This window comes from Paroedura picta, chromosome 7, assembly GCF_049243985.1.
Source record: "Paroedura picta isolate Pp20150507F chromosome 7, Ppicta_v3.0, whole genome shotgun sequence".
Taxonomy (NCBI): Eukaryota; Metazoa; Chordata; class Lepidosauria; order Squamata; family Gekkonidae; genus Paroedura; species Paroedura picta.
This window is the reverse complement of record NC_135375.1, coordinates 88,308,790-88,324,902: the sequence shown is the minus strand read 5'-3', so window position 1 is coordinate 88,324,902 and position 16,113 is coordinate 88,308,790. Positions and strand designations below refer to the sequence as shown.

Here is a 16,113-nt window from a genome sequence, read left to right as displayed (position 1 = left end):
GAATTGTAGTCCATGAACATCTGAAGGACCACAGGTTGACCTCCCCTGAGTTGACCCATATAAAAGATACATCTGCAGAAACTGCAACAATCAATGATAGTAGTAAATAAATATGATGCTACATAAAAATATTAAGGTAATTAAACAATGTTAAAAACAATGCATTGTTGGAATCAAATGTAATGATATTGTGGGTAGGGGGGAACTCCTCATTTAATGGTTTTATGCTGTGATCTGATTTCCAGTCTTATAATATATTCAAAATCTTTCTTTTTATAAACTATTTAGCTTTTGATACTGGTTTATATTATTTAATAGTACTGTTTGCTAATGCTAATTGTTTTATGCCTCCTTTCTTTAACTACTGTATCAGTGTCTTGTTATCATATGATTGTTGGTACCTCCAGAGTACATGGGTTGAGATCAAATGCTACAATTATTTTAAGTAAATCAATTCTGTTTACAGACCGTCTATAACAGTTGAGGACCTGAAGAGTCTTTTTGCTAATACTGGATGTAATGTGAAAAACTTCAAATTCTTTCCGTAAGTTTCTACAATAACTTTGAAAATGGTGCAATAGATTGCCAGACCTTATGAATAGAGACAGCAAAATGAGGAATGATGTGGAATCAAATTACTGTTTAATGAAATATGCAGAGACAAAACATAGTTAACCCAGATTTGTGTAGTATAAACTTCCCCCTACAACACTTTTTTGAAAACCAAGCTGGGAATCTGTAAGTAGAACTGATAGTCTAACAGAATATCATCATGTAATTAAAACTTTGCAGTGGAAGGAAGGAAGGTACATGCTGTTTCTTTAATTTGTCATCCTCTGTTCTCAGAGGAAAGTTTAAAGATCTTCTCGTTTTAATTGAGTTTCCTGTTGCCTTTCTTTTTCTCTCAATGGAAATAGGATCAATATGAGATGCTATGTGGGATTCTCATGCCAGACTTTCTGTTTGGCAGTTGTTTTATTTTGCTGAATACCCAATCACTGTGATTTATATTTAGTGCATTTTAATCCTACCTTTTCCCCAAGGTGCTTAGCTCTGTGTAGATTATTTTCTCCATTTATCGTTGCAAAAAAACCCGTGTGTGGTGGGTTAGGCTAAGGTCCCCCAGTAAGCTTAATGACAGAATGTGGATCTGAACCTCATTCTCTCTGATTCTAGTCTGGCATGCTTAATTGCTAAATCACACTTGGCTTCATAAAGTTTTTGAGATCTTAAAACTAGGGTTCAACTGGTTTCTTTTCTTTTCACATCCAGAAAAGACCGCAAAATGGCTCTCATCCAGTTGGGTTCAGTGGAGGAAGCAATCCAGACTCTTATTGAGCTTCATAATCACGATCTTGGAGAAAACCATCACCTCAGAGTTTCGTTCTCCAAATCTACAATCTGATATCAGTTGGATACTTTTTTTAAGGACTCTACCCACAGTTAAGAGTAACCTCTTCAGACAGAGACTGGAGTAGCCAGGACAAACGCTGCGTCCTTCAACTATGAGACTTGCGATAAGTTCATGTGTATTTCTATGCACATCAACAAATCAAGGGATGATCTTTCCATATCTATTGCTGTTCAAAAGGCTGATCTCCATGAAATTTTCTTCTCTAGTATTTAATAACAATATTTTCAGTAGAAGCCCCTTTTTCAGATGATTTCAGAAACATAATGCTTTAGTTTATTCCAAAATGACTTGTACACAACATTTCTGGGTCCCATTAAATTACCCTTCCAAAAGAATGCCTTCAAATTAAACTTATTGCATAGCTTTACCGTACTAATAAGGAACGATCATTTTTACCCTTTGTGGATTTTTTTTTTATGGACTAACATTTTAATTAGCACCCGTTGAAAATATCAGAGGAAAGGCAGGGCCTTCTTTCCCTTTGGAAGACAAAAATTCCAAATAATAAGAGTAGCCACCAGTAAATTGTCTTAATGTGCTCATAGTGACATTCTGAACTAGGTATTAAATCATGGCATGAAGTTTAGTTTTTATTATGAAATGATGTGTAACAAGATTTTTGGAGAAAATGAAATTTGTCCTGATTTTAAATTTTTTACATTTCTTTCAGAGAAAAAAATGTTTACACTCTTAAGGAAAAAAATTCAGGTCTGTCATATGGTTTGACAAATTTTTAGAAAGGTTATTTTTGGTAAGGTCTTGTTTAAAAATACAAAGTTAAACCTCAAGGGTTTTTTGTACCACTATAATCTCTAATACTTAAATCAGAATTACTGTGTATTTACTTAATTTCTTATGTGCCTTATTATGTGCTTATAATGATAACAATAGTTTAGAGTTTTATCTGAAGTATCTTAAACTGTATTGTGGCTTGGTGAAAGTTTTTTCTTTGTCTTAGTTTTTAAAAGTTTGGTGATTTAAAAATGTTTTTAATAAGTAATAGTAAATCAGATTTTTGGTGCTTTGGTACAGGGATGGGGAGGTGACACTGAAGTCAGCTCAGTGCACATCCTATAGGCCTCTTCACAATATGTTGGGGTTTGCAGCTGAGTGACATCACTGTTGGGCTCTGAAGAATGTTCTCCAGTTTCTGGATGGTATCTAACCTGTTGAGCCATTGGCTCTTTGAGAATATTTTTGTCTCAGGATTCTTTTTCACCCAACAGAACTGGGCTTGCTGTACTAAATGTGGACTTGCTTTCCTTCATAAACATCATAACTTCAGTACTGAATGTTCACTCCTGTTTGGAGAGCAAGATGAGATGCAATTCTTATTTTTTTGTGAAATATAAGTATATACAAGTTATTTCTATGATTGTAATACAATGTTTTTAGAGGTGTCTCAAGATGTTATGTCTACTGAAATTCTTCATTGTTTGTAAGGTATCCTCAAGTTTAAGGGTGATCCTTAAGTAGTTTTGGAGCTGGACAATTTTTTTTTTGAGGAAACAAAATGGAGTGTAATGGCTGGTATTGCTTATTCATCTTGGGGATTTTCAGCAAGTCCAAATGTTTTTCTGCAGATATGGTTCAGCAGAAATCTATAGCATTGGATTTTTAAAAAACTGCTAATTTTTAATTTGGGATCTTAGTAAATATCCTTGAAATGCTAGCTTCTTGGTAACATCACTGTCAGATTAAAGAATAGGCAGCTGCCTTAAATTATATGGCTATATTAGTATGGAGGTGTTCTACAGTTCATGATGGGAAACCTTTGGACACTTGACTAAAATATGTGCATTTTCACTTGTCCTGCAGAAACATTGCTTTACACTGGGAAATTTTAGTGTCCACTAATGACTGACTCACCAAGACTTCATAGCCATTTTAAAATATAAAGGTATATAAATTAGCAAAGGGTATCAATATCTTCCCTCAGTTCAGCCATGTGGCTATACTGGTGCCTAACTCCAGTATGGCTCTTGATCTTTTCATTTAGCTGATATCAGTGGAACATGACTCTAAATAAGCATGTTTGGCATGGCAACCTAGTTAGGCATGAGTTAACTAGCTTATTGGAGTAAGGCTGTAATGACTATACTGCCTCACCGTAATTACAGTCACCTTAGGTTTGGTCACCGTGACGTGTTTAATGCTGCTACAAAGTGGGGACATGATTGGAGTTGAATGTAACTGTGAAGCAGGAAAAAAAAACCAACAACCTGAAGTTTTGAGACTGAGCATTAGCAGTATATAATATCAAGGGTGAGGGTGGTGTGTTTGTGTGCGTGGTTTGTGTGTATAAGTGTGTGTGCAGTGAGAAATGTGTATACAGATACACATTACAAGCATTTAATTTATTGACTTAACTAATCTAAAAGAAAGCAACTTTGTAGTGTTAAGGGAGAAAAACAATCAGCTTGAGAAATAGCTTAATTCTGTCCCTAGAAAATGTCATTTCTAGATTAATTACAGTTTGTGTTGTAGGGCGTATGTTTTTATATGCTGGCACCTTTAAAACAGTTTTAACAGAGATTTGGATGGTAGATAACCTATCTTGTGTGATCTTGTCCTAATTATATTATCATCTTTGTTGTAATGCATGTGTTCTCAACACTTTGTGGTTGGCTTATTTTCAGAAGGCTGTTTTCCATGAGTTGCATATGTGAGCGATAGCAGTACACTTTGTTTGCATTTAAAACAATGGCTCCATTTACAGCAAGTTTGATTTACTCTCCCTTCTTTAAAAAACAAAAAAAACAAAAACAAGACACCCTAACCTCATATTTTCAAGGGCAACTCCTTTAATTGAGGTTTGGACATTACTAGTTTTGGTGTTTTCTTTTTTCGTTCCTTCACTGCAGAATGTTAGCATTAGATCCCTCTTTGCCTGCCAGGCTTTCAATGAGCACTCCACAGAATTAAGGTGCTTCAGTGGTTGTGGTTATTGGATAGCAGCTGTCTGTGCAAAAGTCTCCTTATCAAGCACCCTAGTATAGAATGACCCATTTTCCTAAGTACATGGTCTTTGCTAGCATTTTATCAGCTGAGTCTTTGTTCTCTCACCATTTATTCTTGATTATTCTTGAGGTGATTGAGATTAACACTGTGTGACCTTTGCAAATGCTTTGGAAGTGAAAGCTGTTCCGTTCTCAGTTTCTTTCCTGTCATATATATGAATCACTAACTCTATAGCTGATAAAATACTTTCAGGTCCATAACCAATTAACAAGCTTTTAATGTTTTGGCTGCAAAAATTTGGCAACAGTGTCTTTTAGTATACTGGAGGAAAGGAGCAGTATCTCAAATAATAACCCGCGGTTTAATAAAATCCAGTTAATTGTAAGAAGGAAGTTTTTTTTATACTTAAAGTTACAGTAACAGACCAGAGCCCAAATACCTTTGAATTCAGGTCAAAGGCTCATCAGAGTTGTGGAAGAGCTATGTTTAAAAGCTGCATTTCAATTTAAGTGGTCTGTTTTAATTGATTGTGATACTCATTGCTAGAGGCTAAGCCATAATAGCTTTCATCCTGAGAGCAAAAAGCTGCTAGTTTTGGATACAAAGTGGAAGGGAAAGTGATCTGCCATTTCCTTCATTTCTAAATGGGCTAATGGAGAGGAAAAGTATATGTTTGTGGTTGACACAGACTGCAGGTGTTTTGATGGTTCAGTGTCTTGGAGGCTTTGCTTATTAGCCATTCTACCAATTGGAAAAGCAAATTTTAGAACTGTAATTAAAACCTAGACTGCATTTTTTACTCGACTAACAATGTCAGTTGCAAGATGTAGAGCTTCAAAGGAATACTCATTCGTTAAGCCTTTCCCATACTTGGTTGCCTTTTGTCTCCCTGTCAGTTGCACTACAACTGTGCTTGGAGGATACCTTGAGGGCTCTCTGTGCCTATATATCCAAATGTAGCCTTGAGTTGTCTGTGTGGCACCTCTTTTTTCTTTTCACAGATTAAGAAATTGTATGCAGTGGAATCTTGTTGCTGTAAAACATAGCATAGGCTTTCTTTTGGTAATGAAGAAACCTCAGATTTCCTTTTCGGTCTTCTTCCTCTTATATATAGTATATATGCATTGGTGTTTTCAAAGGAGAGGGGGCTAAGTGGTTAACTGCATTAAAGCCATTTTTGTTTGCCTTTTACTTTTTTGGTGGACTGGTAACTGAACAAAACTGCCAGATTTAAACAGTTGTGCTGAAAACTGTTCCAAGTTGCACAGAGATTTTCTTGAAGCAAATTAACTCCTAATTGTCTTTGCAAAGATCTGTATATTGTATATGAGATTGTTCTCGTTCTGGAGCAAATCTTAACAATTAGGAATTATTTGAATTTGAAAAACTTCTAAAACTTAATTTCAGGGTTTTTACAAAGGAAAAACACACAAAATGGGACCAAAGTTTATGTGCCTTCAGTAGATGTGTAATTTTTTTGCTATCTATTTCAGTCTTTACAAATCAGTACTCTCGTTTTCAAGAAAATATGTATTTATATAGTAAAAACCAAATGACCCATGAACTGTCCATGTGTGCAATGAGTTATAGCTGTTTCATTTGAATTTGTTATCCCTTTGCCTTCTACCATTGTAGCATTAATATGCTGTACCATTTAGGAATCCAAGTTAAATTCTTAGAGTATGGTTGCTTCAGTGGCATGCAATGGAGAAATAATACATTAGTGGGGACTTCAGTATCAAAACAACCTTCCATGATAAATGAAGGGCTTGTGTTTTGGCAGAACGTTTGGTTCTTGAATCTATGTCCAGTATTAGGGATGATAGTGGAAAACTAACCAGCTATATACTTGGATTCATCTTTTAATTGTTTTAGTTTTTTCCCCCAATTCATCCCACAGTTCCTGTAAAAGTTCATCCCCAACTCAGAACACGGTGGCTAACCAAGCATCTTGTTGCACTGGATTGTCACCTCATTGCAATGACCAAAGATTATCTGTTCTAGTTATCTACTGAGACATCTTGCCAGTTTTCCATCCAGCTAACTTTCCTGAAGGACTCTTTGTAAAGTGACCTTTTAAAATGAATGCTGCTGGTGAGTGGAACACTTGATGAGAGAAGCTACTTAAAAAAAAATGTGAACCAAATGTAATGGCATAAGGCAAGGGGCTAACGGACTGCGTAGTACTGTATTCAGAAAAAGGGAGAATGATTTCAGGAGTCAGACATTCCCGACTTTTTTCATGTGTTCCTAAGTCCCTTTTAAGTTTGTAAAAATACTCATCTAACACAAGAAAATGCTGTAAATATTTGTAACAACACTTTTTACCTGGCAAAGAAAAAGGTTTTTGGGAACAAGTATAAAATGGTTTTTATATTAAATAAAACATCAATTGTCTTGTATATTTTGATAAGCAACAATACCAGCTTTCGTTTATTAAGCAGCTTGTGGCATTGGAGGGGGAAAAAGGATTCCATATTGTTCAGATTGCTTGTTATAAATGCAAAGAAGTTGAAATATTAAAGAAACTATTTTCTAATTGCGTAGTGCATGGTTAATTTGAACTTCTGTACACTGCCGTATACTCCATTTCTTTTAAGTTTTGTGTATTTGCTGATTATTACTTGAGTATCTATCTTAACTCTTTTTCTAACAACTCTAGTTGTAGCATGCCTCTTAATAAATGTCATGACATCTGTACTCTCAAATTTTTCTGCGTTCTTGTCTATTGCTTTGGGTTTCCCCTTCTAATGTAAAGCTAATGTCTGTCTGTTTTTATGTTCCTTTTCCTCTATTGGCCATTTTACACTTGCTCTCCTTGGATTGTGTTTGAAGTCTTTGACAATCACATCTTCATAGTACATCCTTATGACATAATTTGCACCACAGTTTTTTCTACAGATGAGAGATTGACTTTGTTTCCAGTGCACTGAGAAGCAAGGCTTAAATCAAGAACCAATTTGACCTTCCTCAAATAACTCACAAGAGCTTTGTTGAGACGAGCTGTTTCATTTTAATTGATGCATTCATTTTTTTCTAAATCTAATGTACAGGAGGTGTCGGTTGATATAACACAACTTCATACAATCTCTTAATCCAGTGCATGTTCAGTTCTCTGCTCCCCTCTCCCCATGTGCCTCTTCTTCCATCAAGTTGAGAAACACCTGTGGCAATCAACTTCTCCATATTTCCTTGTACGTTCTAGTTGTTGCAGGTTTTTTTACTTTCATCCACCAAATGCTGGTATTCAAGCACATTTTCCCCATCTTTTTGTTCCCAGTTGATTATGACTCACGTAGCGTCAAATAAGCAGGTTTTATGAGATGCTGTATGCAAATGGATAAAGGCTTGATCATCAAGGGGCAGGGAGAGAACACCAAAGACAGCTGCTGTATCAGGACTGGGTGCTAGTTAAGAAGATACATTCTCTACACCTTTGGTCCTGAAAATACTATGCAGGAAAGTGGTTCAATAGGCACTTTGAACCCAGTTCCCCTTGTTGACTGACCCTAATTAGAGCACCAGCTCCTGTTTAGGATTGCCATTTGGCCTGAAATTAATATTCCAGCAGAAGATGCCACTCACGGATTCTCCACCTTTGGAAATTCATAAACAGAGGCTGGATAGCCATCTGACAGAGGCCAATTCTGTGAAGGCTTAAGGGGGTGGCAGGTTACAGTGGATTTGAGCGATAGGGTTATGAGTGTCCTGCATAGTGCAGGGGGTTGGACTGGATGACCCATGAGATCCCTTCTAACTCTATGATTCTATGTGGCTTCTCATGGTCCATCTCTGTAACAATCACAAAAACTGGGCTATGCACTGATTTTTAAATTTGCTTCAGGAGACTTCCATGGCTGCCTCAATTCCTGACCTCAGGACAATAGCTAGTGTCTCACTGAAGTGGTACTGACATGTGTAGCCTACTGTTCTTCATCCTCAGCACTGCCTCAACCATGTGACATACAGCTTTCCCTTAAAAAACAACACCCTGATTTCGACAGTTCACCGCACACTTCACACATTTGTACACAACTGTGTTGTATGTGGAAGCATTGTGTACTGCATCACAATTGCCAGTGTAGTGCACAGTCAAATAACAGTTACAGGTAAGTGCAATCCAGTTTATCTGCTGTAACATAGAAGTCTCACTTCCCACATGGACAATCTAGAGCAAGGGTAGTTAAACTATGGCCCTCCAGATGTCCATGGATTACAATTCCCATGAGCCCCTGCTAGCGTTTGCCCCTGCTCTAGAGTGTAGGGAAACAAACTGGGCTAGCAGGGCAAGACATATTTTATAGATTAATTTGAACTCTTCCTACTTTGTTTCTGGGATACAATACAAAGGAGTTTTAGGATTTTCAGAACCTATACATGAGTCTGAAAATGCTACTTGAATATACCCATATAGCAATGGATAAGCAAGTTTGATAGCTACGGTAGAAATATCCAATGAATTTGGACAAAATAAATAGTTCACAGTTCTTACATCTTATTAATTGCTCACCCAGTTTTTCAGCTCATGATCTCATTTTCTGCTTTTAAACTTCAATGCAGCATTCTTATTCCAGAGCATTCTAGAGTTGGAAATTAATTATCGTATAAACCAGTTCTTAAAGCTCAACGATATCCCTTGTGCTTTATTTCTTGACAAGCAATGCCTAACTCAACAGCTATTCTGTGGTCATATATGGGCTACACCGGAACTTTGGTGGCTTTACTTATAAGAGTGGGTCAGACCACATGAGTTCAACTATTGGGAGGGGGGGGGACTGCAGAAGTATCTATAAAATTACATTCTGCTTTTAAAAAGGGAACCGTGAAGCATTTGGAGATGGTTTAGAATCCTCTTAAAATATTCCTTCAGAGATTTCCATTTGCTCAACCTCTGCTTGAAAAATTGTGAATGCTGCTGCACAATATTATGTTTAAGGTGCATATCAGAGGTCAGCAGGAAATTGTGGGGGAGCTGAAATGTTATCGGCTAACCATTGGTTCATCATTCAACATTAAGATTATTTCTTCTACTTCCAAACTCTCCCTCATGACCAAGCTCTAGCTTGAAAAGTAGTGAGCATCTAATAAGGTTACTACCTAATTATTCTGAACTATATACTACACTGTGGTAAGAATTCTTCATGTTTCCAACTGCATGGTTAACCCACTCAAAACATTACCTAAGGCAGAATGTGAAATTACACTCCGAGAAACATTTCCTAGAAATAGTTTCAGATTTGCAGCTTCAGTATTGCCAATAACCAGATTTCCCAGCTCGTCTATGAAAGGGACCCTGTCCTCAGTTCCTCCACCTTCAGGTTACTTTAGAACACTTATAGGCCCATCTTTTGCCACAAAACCTGGACCCAAGGCATGCTGATTTTACATCCCATAGCTTCTTGTGATCAACACAGTCAAACATTTTAGAATAATCAATAAAAGCATAGATAGATGGCCTTTTGATATTCATGAATTGATTTACTTGACATTTGTTTTTGGGATATGATTCAAACTGTCCTACATTTAAAATTGGGAACAACCTTGTCTAAGGGCTTCTAGCATTTATCCTTAAATGATACGCTAGTGTTAACTCTGTTATGTGTCTGTGTATCACGATCAGTAAACCTATTAAAGAGATGTGTGTAATATTCCTAGCAGTGTAATCTTCAGTAGAAAAGAAATGCTACATCAAAACGATACTGTGGTATGAAAATTATACAACTTAGTATATTGTGCTTATTTTTCTGCTGCCACAATGTGCGGGGGAAGCTTTTGATTCAAAAACAAATATGGACAAAAACTCATAGGATTGGGGATACAGTAAGGAGGGAAACTTGACAAGGTTGTCCCCTTCTCTTGTGCTAGCAGGAGAGCTGGTAGGACCAACCAATCAATATTTCCATAGTAGCTGACAACATACTATAATAGGAAATATTAAACTAATACATTCTTATCCAGCAATGGGGGGGGGTATCCCTGCTTTTAATTTGATCTCATTTCCTTATCTGAGTAGAAAAACCCATGTATTGGGCTCAGAAGTCTTTGATATTTTAGATGGGTCAGACAGTGCTTTCAGTATATCTTCTCAGCTTTTTTCAGAAGATAGCACACTTTAAAATATTTGAAGATGAGCAGTGCTGTTTTTTTGCAATCAATTAATACTAGAGTATGGTCTTTATCTTTTGCTAAATGGGCAGCACCCTAGATTTCAAGAAGGAAGAAAGTCATATTCAACAGGCACTAACCCACTAAAATAAGATGTGATACATGAAGGAAGCCAACGTGGCTCCATAAGCAGTTGTCAAATGATTTGAGGGGAAAAAAAGAGTCATTTAGGAAATGGAAGGAAGGCCTAATTACCAAGGACAAGTATAAACAAATAATCAATAATTGTAGGGACAATGTTAGAAAAGCTAAAGCTCAATATATGCTTAGGCTTAGCAAGAAATGCTAAACATAGCAAAAAAGGGTTCTTTAGTTATATTTCAAGTAAGAAAAAGAATAGAGACATGGTAGGACAACTGCGAGGACAAGAAAGTGAAATTATAACAGATGATGAAGAGAGGGCTGAACTGCTTAACTGCTATTTCTCCTCAGTCTTCTCTTCTGAGGGAAATGGTGCTCAATGTGGCAAAAATGCAACATAACACGGGGGATGGAAATGGTGGCCTAGGATCACTGTTGGAGCAGTTCACAAACACCTAGTTTATTTAAATGAAAAAGTCTTCTGGGCCGGATGAATTGCATCCAAGGGTACTAAAAGAACTTGCAGATGTAATCTCTGTACCTCTCTCCATTATTGTTTACACTTCTTAGAGAACAGGTGAGGTGCCAGACGATTGGAGGAGGGCAAATATTGTCCCCATCTTCAAGGAGGATCCGGGTAACAATCGACCCGTCAGCTTGACATCTGTAGCTGGCAAAATTTTGTAACAAATAAACACTTGGTCCTTGAGCATCTGGAACAGAGAGCTGTGATTTCTAAGACTCAGCATGAGTTTCCCAAGAACAAGTCATGTCAGACCAACCTTATCTCTTTTTTCGAGAAAGTGACTACCTTGCTGGATCAGGGAAATGCCGTGGACATCGTTTATCTGGATTTCAGTAAAGCTTTTGATAAGATTCCACATGATATTCTTGTTGACAAGTTGGTAAAATGCGGTATGGATCCTAATTCTGTCAGGTGGATCAATAACTGGTTGACAAATTGTACCCAGAGGGTACTTGTTAATGGTTCATCATCTTCTTGGAAAAGAGTGACAAGTGGAGTACCCCAAGGATCTGTCCTGGGGCCTGTGTTGTTCAACATATTTATAAATGATTTGGTTGAAGCATTAGAGGGGATACTTATTAAATTTGCAGACGATACTAAACTGGGAGGGGTAACAAACACAACAGAAGGTAGAATCAGAATATAGAATGATCTTGATAGGATCGAGAAGTTGGCTAAACTGAATAAAATGAAGTTCAATCAGGGCAAAGGTAAAGTTCTGCATTTAGGTAGGAAAAACCAAATACAACAATATAAGATGGGGGAGACTTGTCTTGGCAGTAGCATGTGCAAAAAAGATCTAGGAGCCTTAGTAGACCACACATTGAACATGAGTCAGCAGTGCGACTTGGTGGCTAAGAAGGCAAATGGGATTTTGGGCTGTATCTAACGGAGTATGGTGTCCAGATCACAGGAGGTGATGGTACCGCTGTACTCTGCTCTGGTTCGGCCTCACTTGGAGTACTGAGTTCAGTTTTGGGCACTCCATTTGAAGAGGGATGTAGACAAACTGGAGCGTGTCCAGAGGAGGGCAACAAAGATAGTGAGGGGTTTGGAGACCAAGACGTATGAAGAAATGTTAGGGGAGCTTGGTCTGTTTAGCCTAGAGAGGAGACGACTGAGAGGGGATTTGATAATCATCTTCAAGTATTTAAAAGGGTGCCATATAGAAGATGGAGCAGAGTTGTTCTCTCTTGCTCCAGAGGAATAGACCAGAACCAATAGGATGAAATTAATTCAAAAGAAATTCCATCTAAACATCAGGAAGAAGTTATTGACAGTTAGAGCAGTTTCTCAGTGGAACAGGCTTCCTCGGGAGGTGGTGGGTTCTCCATCTTTGGAAATTTTTAAACAGAGGCTGGATAGCCATCTGACGGAGAGGCTGATTCTGTGAAGGCTTAAGGGGGTGGCAGGTTACAGTAGATGAGCGATAGGGATGTGAGTGTCCTGCATAGTGCAGGGGGTTGGAGTAGATCATAAAATCATAGAGTTGGAAGGGGCCATACAGGCCATCTAGTCCAACCCCCTGCTCAACGCAGGATCAGCCCTAACCATCCTAAAGCATCCAAGAAAAGTATGCATCCAGCCTTTGCTTGAAGACTGCCAGTGAGGGGGAGTTCACCACCTCCTTAGGCAGCCTATTCCACTGCTGAACTACTCTGACAAATTTTTTTCCTGATATCTAGCCTATATCGTTCTACTTGTAGTTTAAACCCATTACTGCGCGTCCTCTCCTCTGCAGCCAACGGAAACAGCATCCTGCCCTCCTCCAAGTGACAACCTTTCAAATACTTAAAGAGGGCTATCATGTCCCCTCTCAACCTCCTTTTCTCCAGGCTGAACATTCCCAACTTCCTCAACCTATCTTCATAGGGCTTGGTTCCTTGGCCCCAGATCATCTTCGTTGCTCTCCTCTGTACCCTTTCAATTTTATCTACGTCCTTCTTGAAGTGAGGCCTCCAGAACTGCACACAGTACTCCAGGTGTGGTCTGACCAGTGCCGTATACAATGGGACTATGACATCTTGTGATTTTGATGTGATGCCCCTGTTGATACAGCCCAAAATGGCATTTGCCTTTTTTACCGCTGCATCACACTGCCTGCTCATGTTTAGTTTACAATCCACAAGTACTCCAAGGTCTCGTTCACACACAGTGTTACCTAGAAGTGTATCCCCCATCCAGTAGGCATGCTTTTCATTTTTCTGACCCAGATGCAGAACTTTACACTTATCTTTATTAAATTGCATCATGTTCCCATTTGCCCATTTTTCCATTGTGTTCAGATCTCGTTGAACTCTGTCTCTATCTTCCGGAGTATTTGCCAGTCCTCCCAATTTGGTGTCATCTGCAAACTTGATGAGTAGTCCCTCCACCCCCTCATCTAGATCATTAATAAATACGTTAAAAAGTACTGGGCCGAGCACCAAGCCCTGAGGTACCCCACTACTCACCTCTCTTCAGTCTGATGAAACACCATTGACAACAACTCTTTGAGTGCGGTTCTCTAACCAATGCCGTATCCACCTGACTATCTGAAAATCCAGATTGCAGTCCTTCAACTTATCCATCAGAACATCATGGGGAACCTTGTCAAAAGTTTTACTAAAATCCATGTAAATGACATCAACCGAATTTCCATGATCCAGCAAACTTGTTACTTGGTCAAAAAAGGAAACCAGGTTGGTCTGGCAAGACCTGTTGGAGACAAATCCATGCTGACTTCCTTGGATCACCAAATTGTCCTCCAGATGTTTGCAGATCGCTCCCTTTAATATCTGCTCCATTATCTTCCCCACAACAGAGGTCAGACTCACTGGTCTGTAGTTTACCGGGTCATCCTTCCTCCCTTTTTTGAAGATCGGTATAACATTTGCTCTCTTCCAGTCCTCCGGGACATCTCCAGTCCTTAAAGAGGTCCCAAAGATGATGGACAAGGGCTGTGCAAGTTCTTTGGAAAGTTCTTTGAGCACTTTCGGGTGCATTTCATCCGGCCCAGGGGATTTGAACTCATCCATTGCAGCTAAATGCCTCTCGACAACCTCTCTATCCATGTTAACCTGCCACCCAGACAGTTCTTTGAGCACTTTCGGGTGCATTTCATCCGGCCCAGGGGATTTGAACTCATCCATTGCAGCTAAATGCCTCTCGACAACCTCTCTATCCATGTTAACCTGCCACCCAGAGTCCTTTGGCTACTGCCATCTCTAGATGTGCCGAAACCTTTTGACCTGTGGGGAAAAACAGATGTAAAATAGGCACTAAGCCTTTCTGCTTTCTCTGCATCTTCCGTTAGAGTTTGTCCATCCACACCCAACAGTGGGACTATTTCCTCCTTTACTCATGAGGTCCCTTCCAACTCTATTAGTCTATGATTCTAAGGTAAATATTTCTTCAGAAGCCTCTTTTATTTCTGTGTTATTTCCAATAATGGGCTTGAAATTGTAGCCTTTAGGTCTTTATGACTTTCAAGCACATTGTAGTCCTAGGACTACCTATTTTAATAGAAATAATTTAACACTGTTTTTATTAACATATATCAGGTAGTATCTTCCTTGAAATAGCTAATCTGAATGATACTTATTCAATTCAAAAGAACACACATGTCCCAATAGGTAAAGGTATAAGAAAATATAAGAAAATAACTGTTTGCTTTGGAGATAACATAAGGAATATTGAGCTGCATTTGCTGAAAAGTGGAAAAAGCAGGGGGATTCAGATTCCAAAAAAATATAAAGTATTTGTTTTAAAATATTTTATACTGCCTTTCCATCCAATTTAGGGTATCTAAGATTGAACAGTTATGAAAAAAGAAACTCATATTTGGAAGGGACTTCCCCACCGTTATAACATTTAATTGCCTCCAAATAAGAAATAAGAGGCATCAACTTATTTTTTTTTAAATGAAGTAACTTAGAACCTGAAGCGGTAGGATTAACCATATGTCTTAACCTTCCACAATGTTAGAGGTTTATCCTTCTTGCAGTTTGCTGCAATATTCAAAAGTTCTGTCGCCAATAAAGCTCCAATAAGGAGCTATTTACTATTTAAGGTTCTATTGGACTTTTTTTTCTACTGCCACAGACAAACCTACCTTGATCTATCCCGAGATAGACTGGATGGCCCTAGGTGGTCTCTTCCCACTCTTTGTGATTCTTAAGGTTCTCAAATATGGCACCCCAAACTCTGAACTTAGAGCCACCTGAAAATATTCTGGAAAATAGATTCAGGTGTGTAACCATGCTGGTCTGAGGCTGCAGAACAAAATTTATTTATTCATTCATTCATTCATTCATTCATTTATTTATTTATTTATTTATTTATTTATTTATTTATTTTATTTATTTATTTATAATCAACAATACATGAAATTTGAATCCAGTGGCACCTTTAAGACCAACAAAGTTTTATTCAAGGTGTAAGTTTCAATGAAGTGTGTGTGTGCACTTGAAAGCTTGCACCTTGAATAAAACTTTGTTGATCTTAAAAGTGCCACTGGACTAAAACTTTGTTATTCTGGAAAAGGTAGTGCTTCGAGAAATCACAAGTGGCTCCGGACAGGGACCAAAGAGCAGTTCAGCTAGTTCCACATAGCCAAGGGATTCTTTGGGCTGGGCTTGTGTAAAATCTGAAGGGATTTTGTAAATTCTGAAGGGAATTCCATAATTGGCTTGGAAAGACATAGAACTCTTCCAAAACATGATCATGTACATGTATGGCCATCCTTAGAAAGATCTTTGGGTCCCAGAATCAGATTTTAAATTGGCTGGGAATTGAGAGACTGGCGTGTACAAGAATCCCCATCTGTTTGGGACCCAAACTTGTACCTGTGCATTGATAGGTCACTGATTTCCAATTTATGTATTTATTTGTTTATATATAAACGTATTTATATATCGCCACTCCCAGGAATACTGGCTCACGGCAGTTTACATATAAAGATAAAAGCCCCACACATATAAAACCA

General features: G+C 38.2%; 1 protein-coding gene across 1 annotated transcript in view; it reads left to right on the top strand.

The window, feature by feature from the left end:
- Nucleotides 1-6,914, top strand: part of PTBP3 (polypyrimidine tract binding protein 3) — a 54,585-nt gene extending 47,671 nt beyond the window's left edge. The window contains exons 13-14 of the mRNA XM_077345306.1: nt 467-544; nt 1,273-6,914. Coding sequence (XP_077201421.1) covers nt 467-544; nt 1,273-1,405 — 211 coding nt within the window. The 3' untranslated portion in view covers nt 1,406-6,914. The remainder of the gene's footprint in view (nt 1-466; nt 545-1,272) is intronic.
- Nucleotides 6,915-16,113: the final 9,199 nt, after the last annotated feature.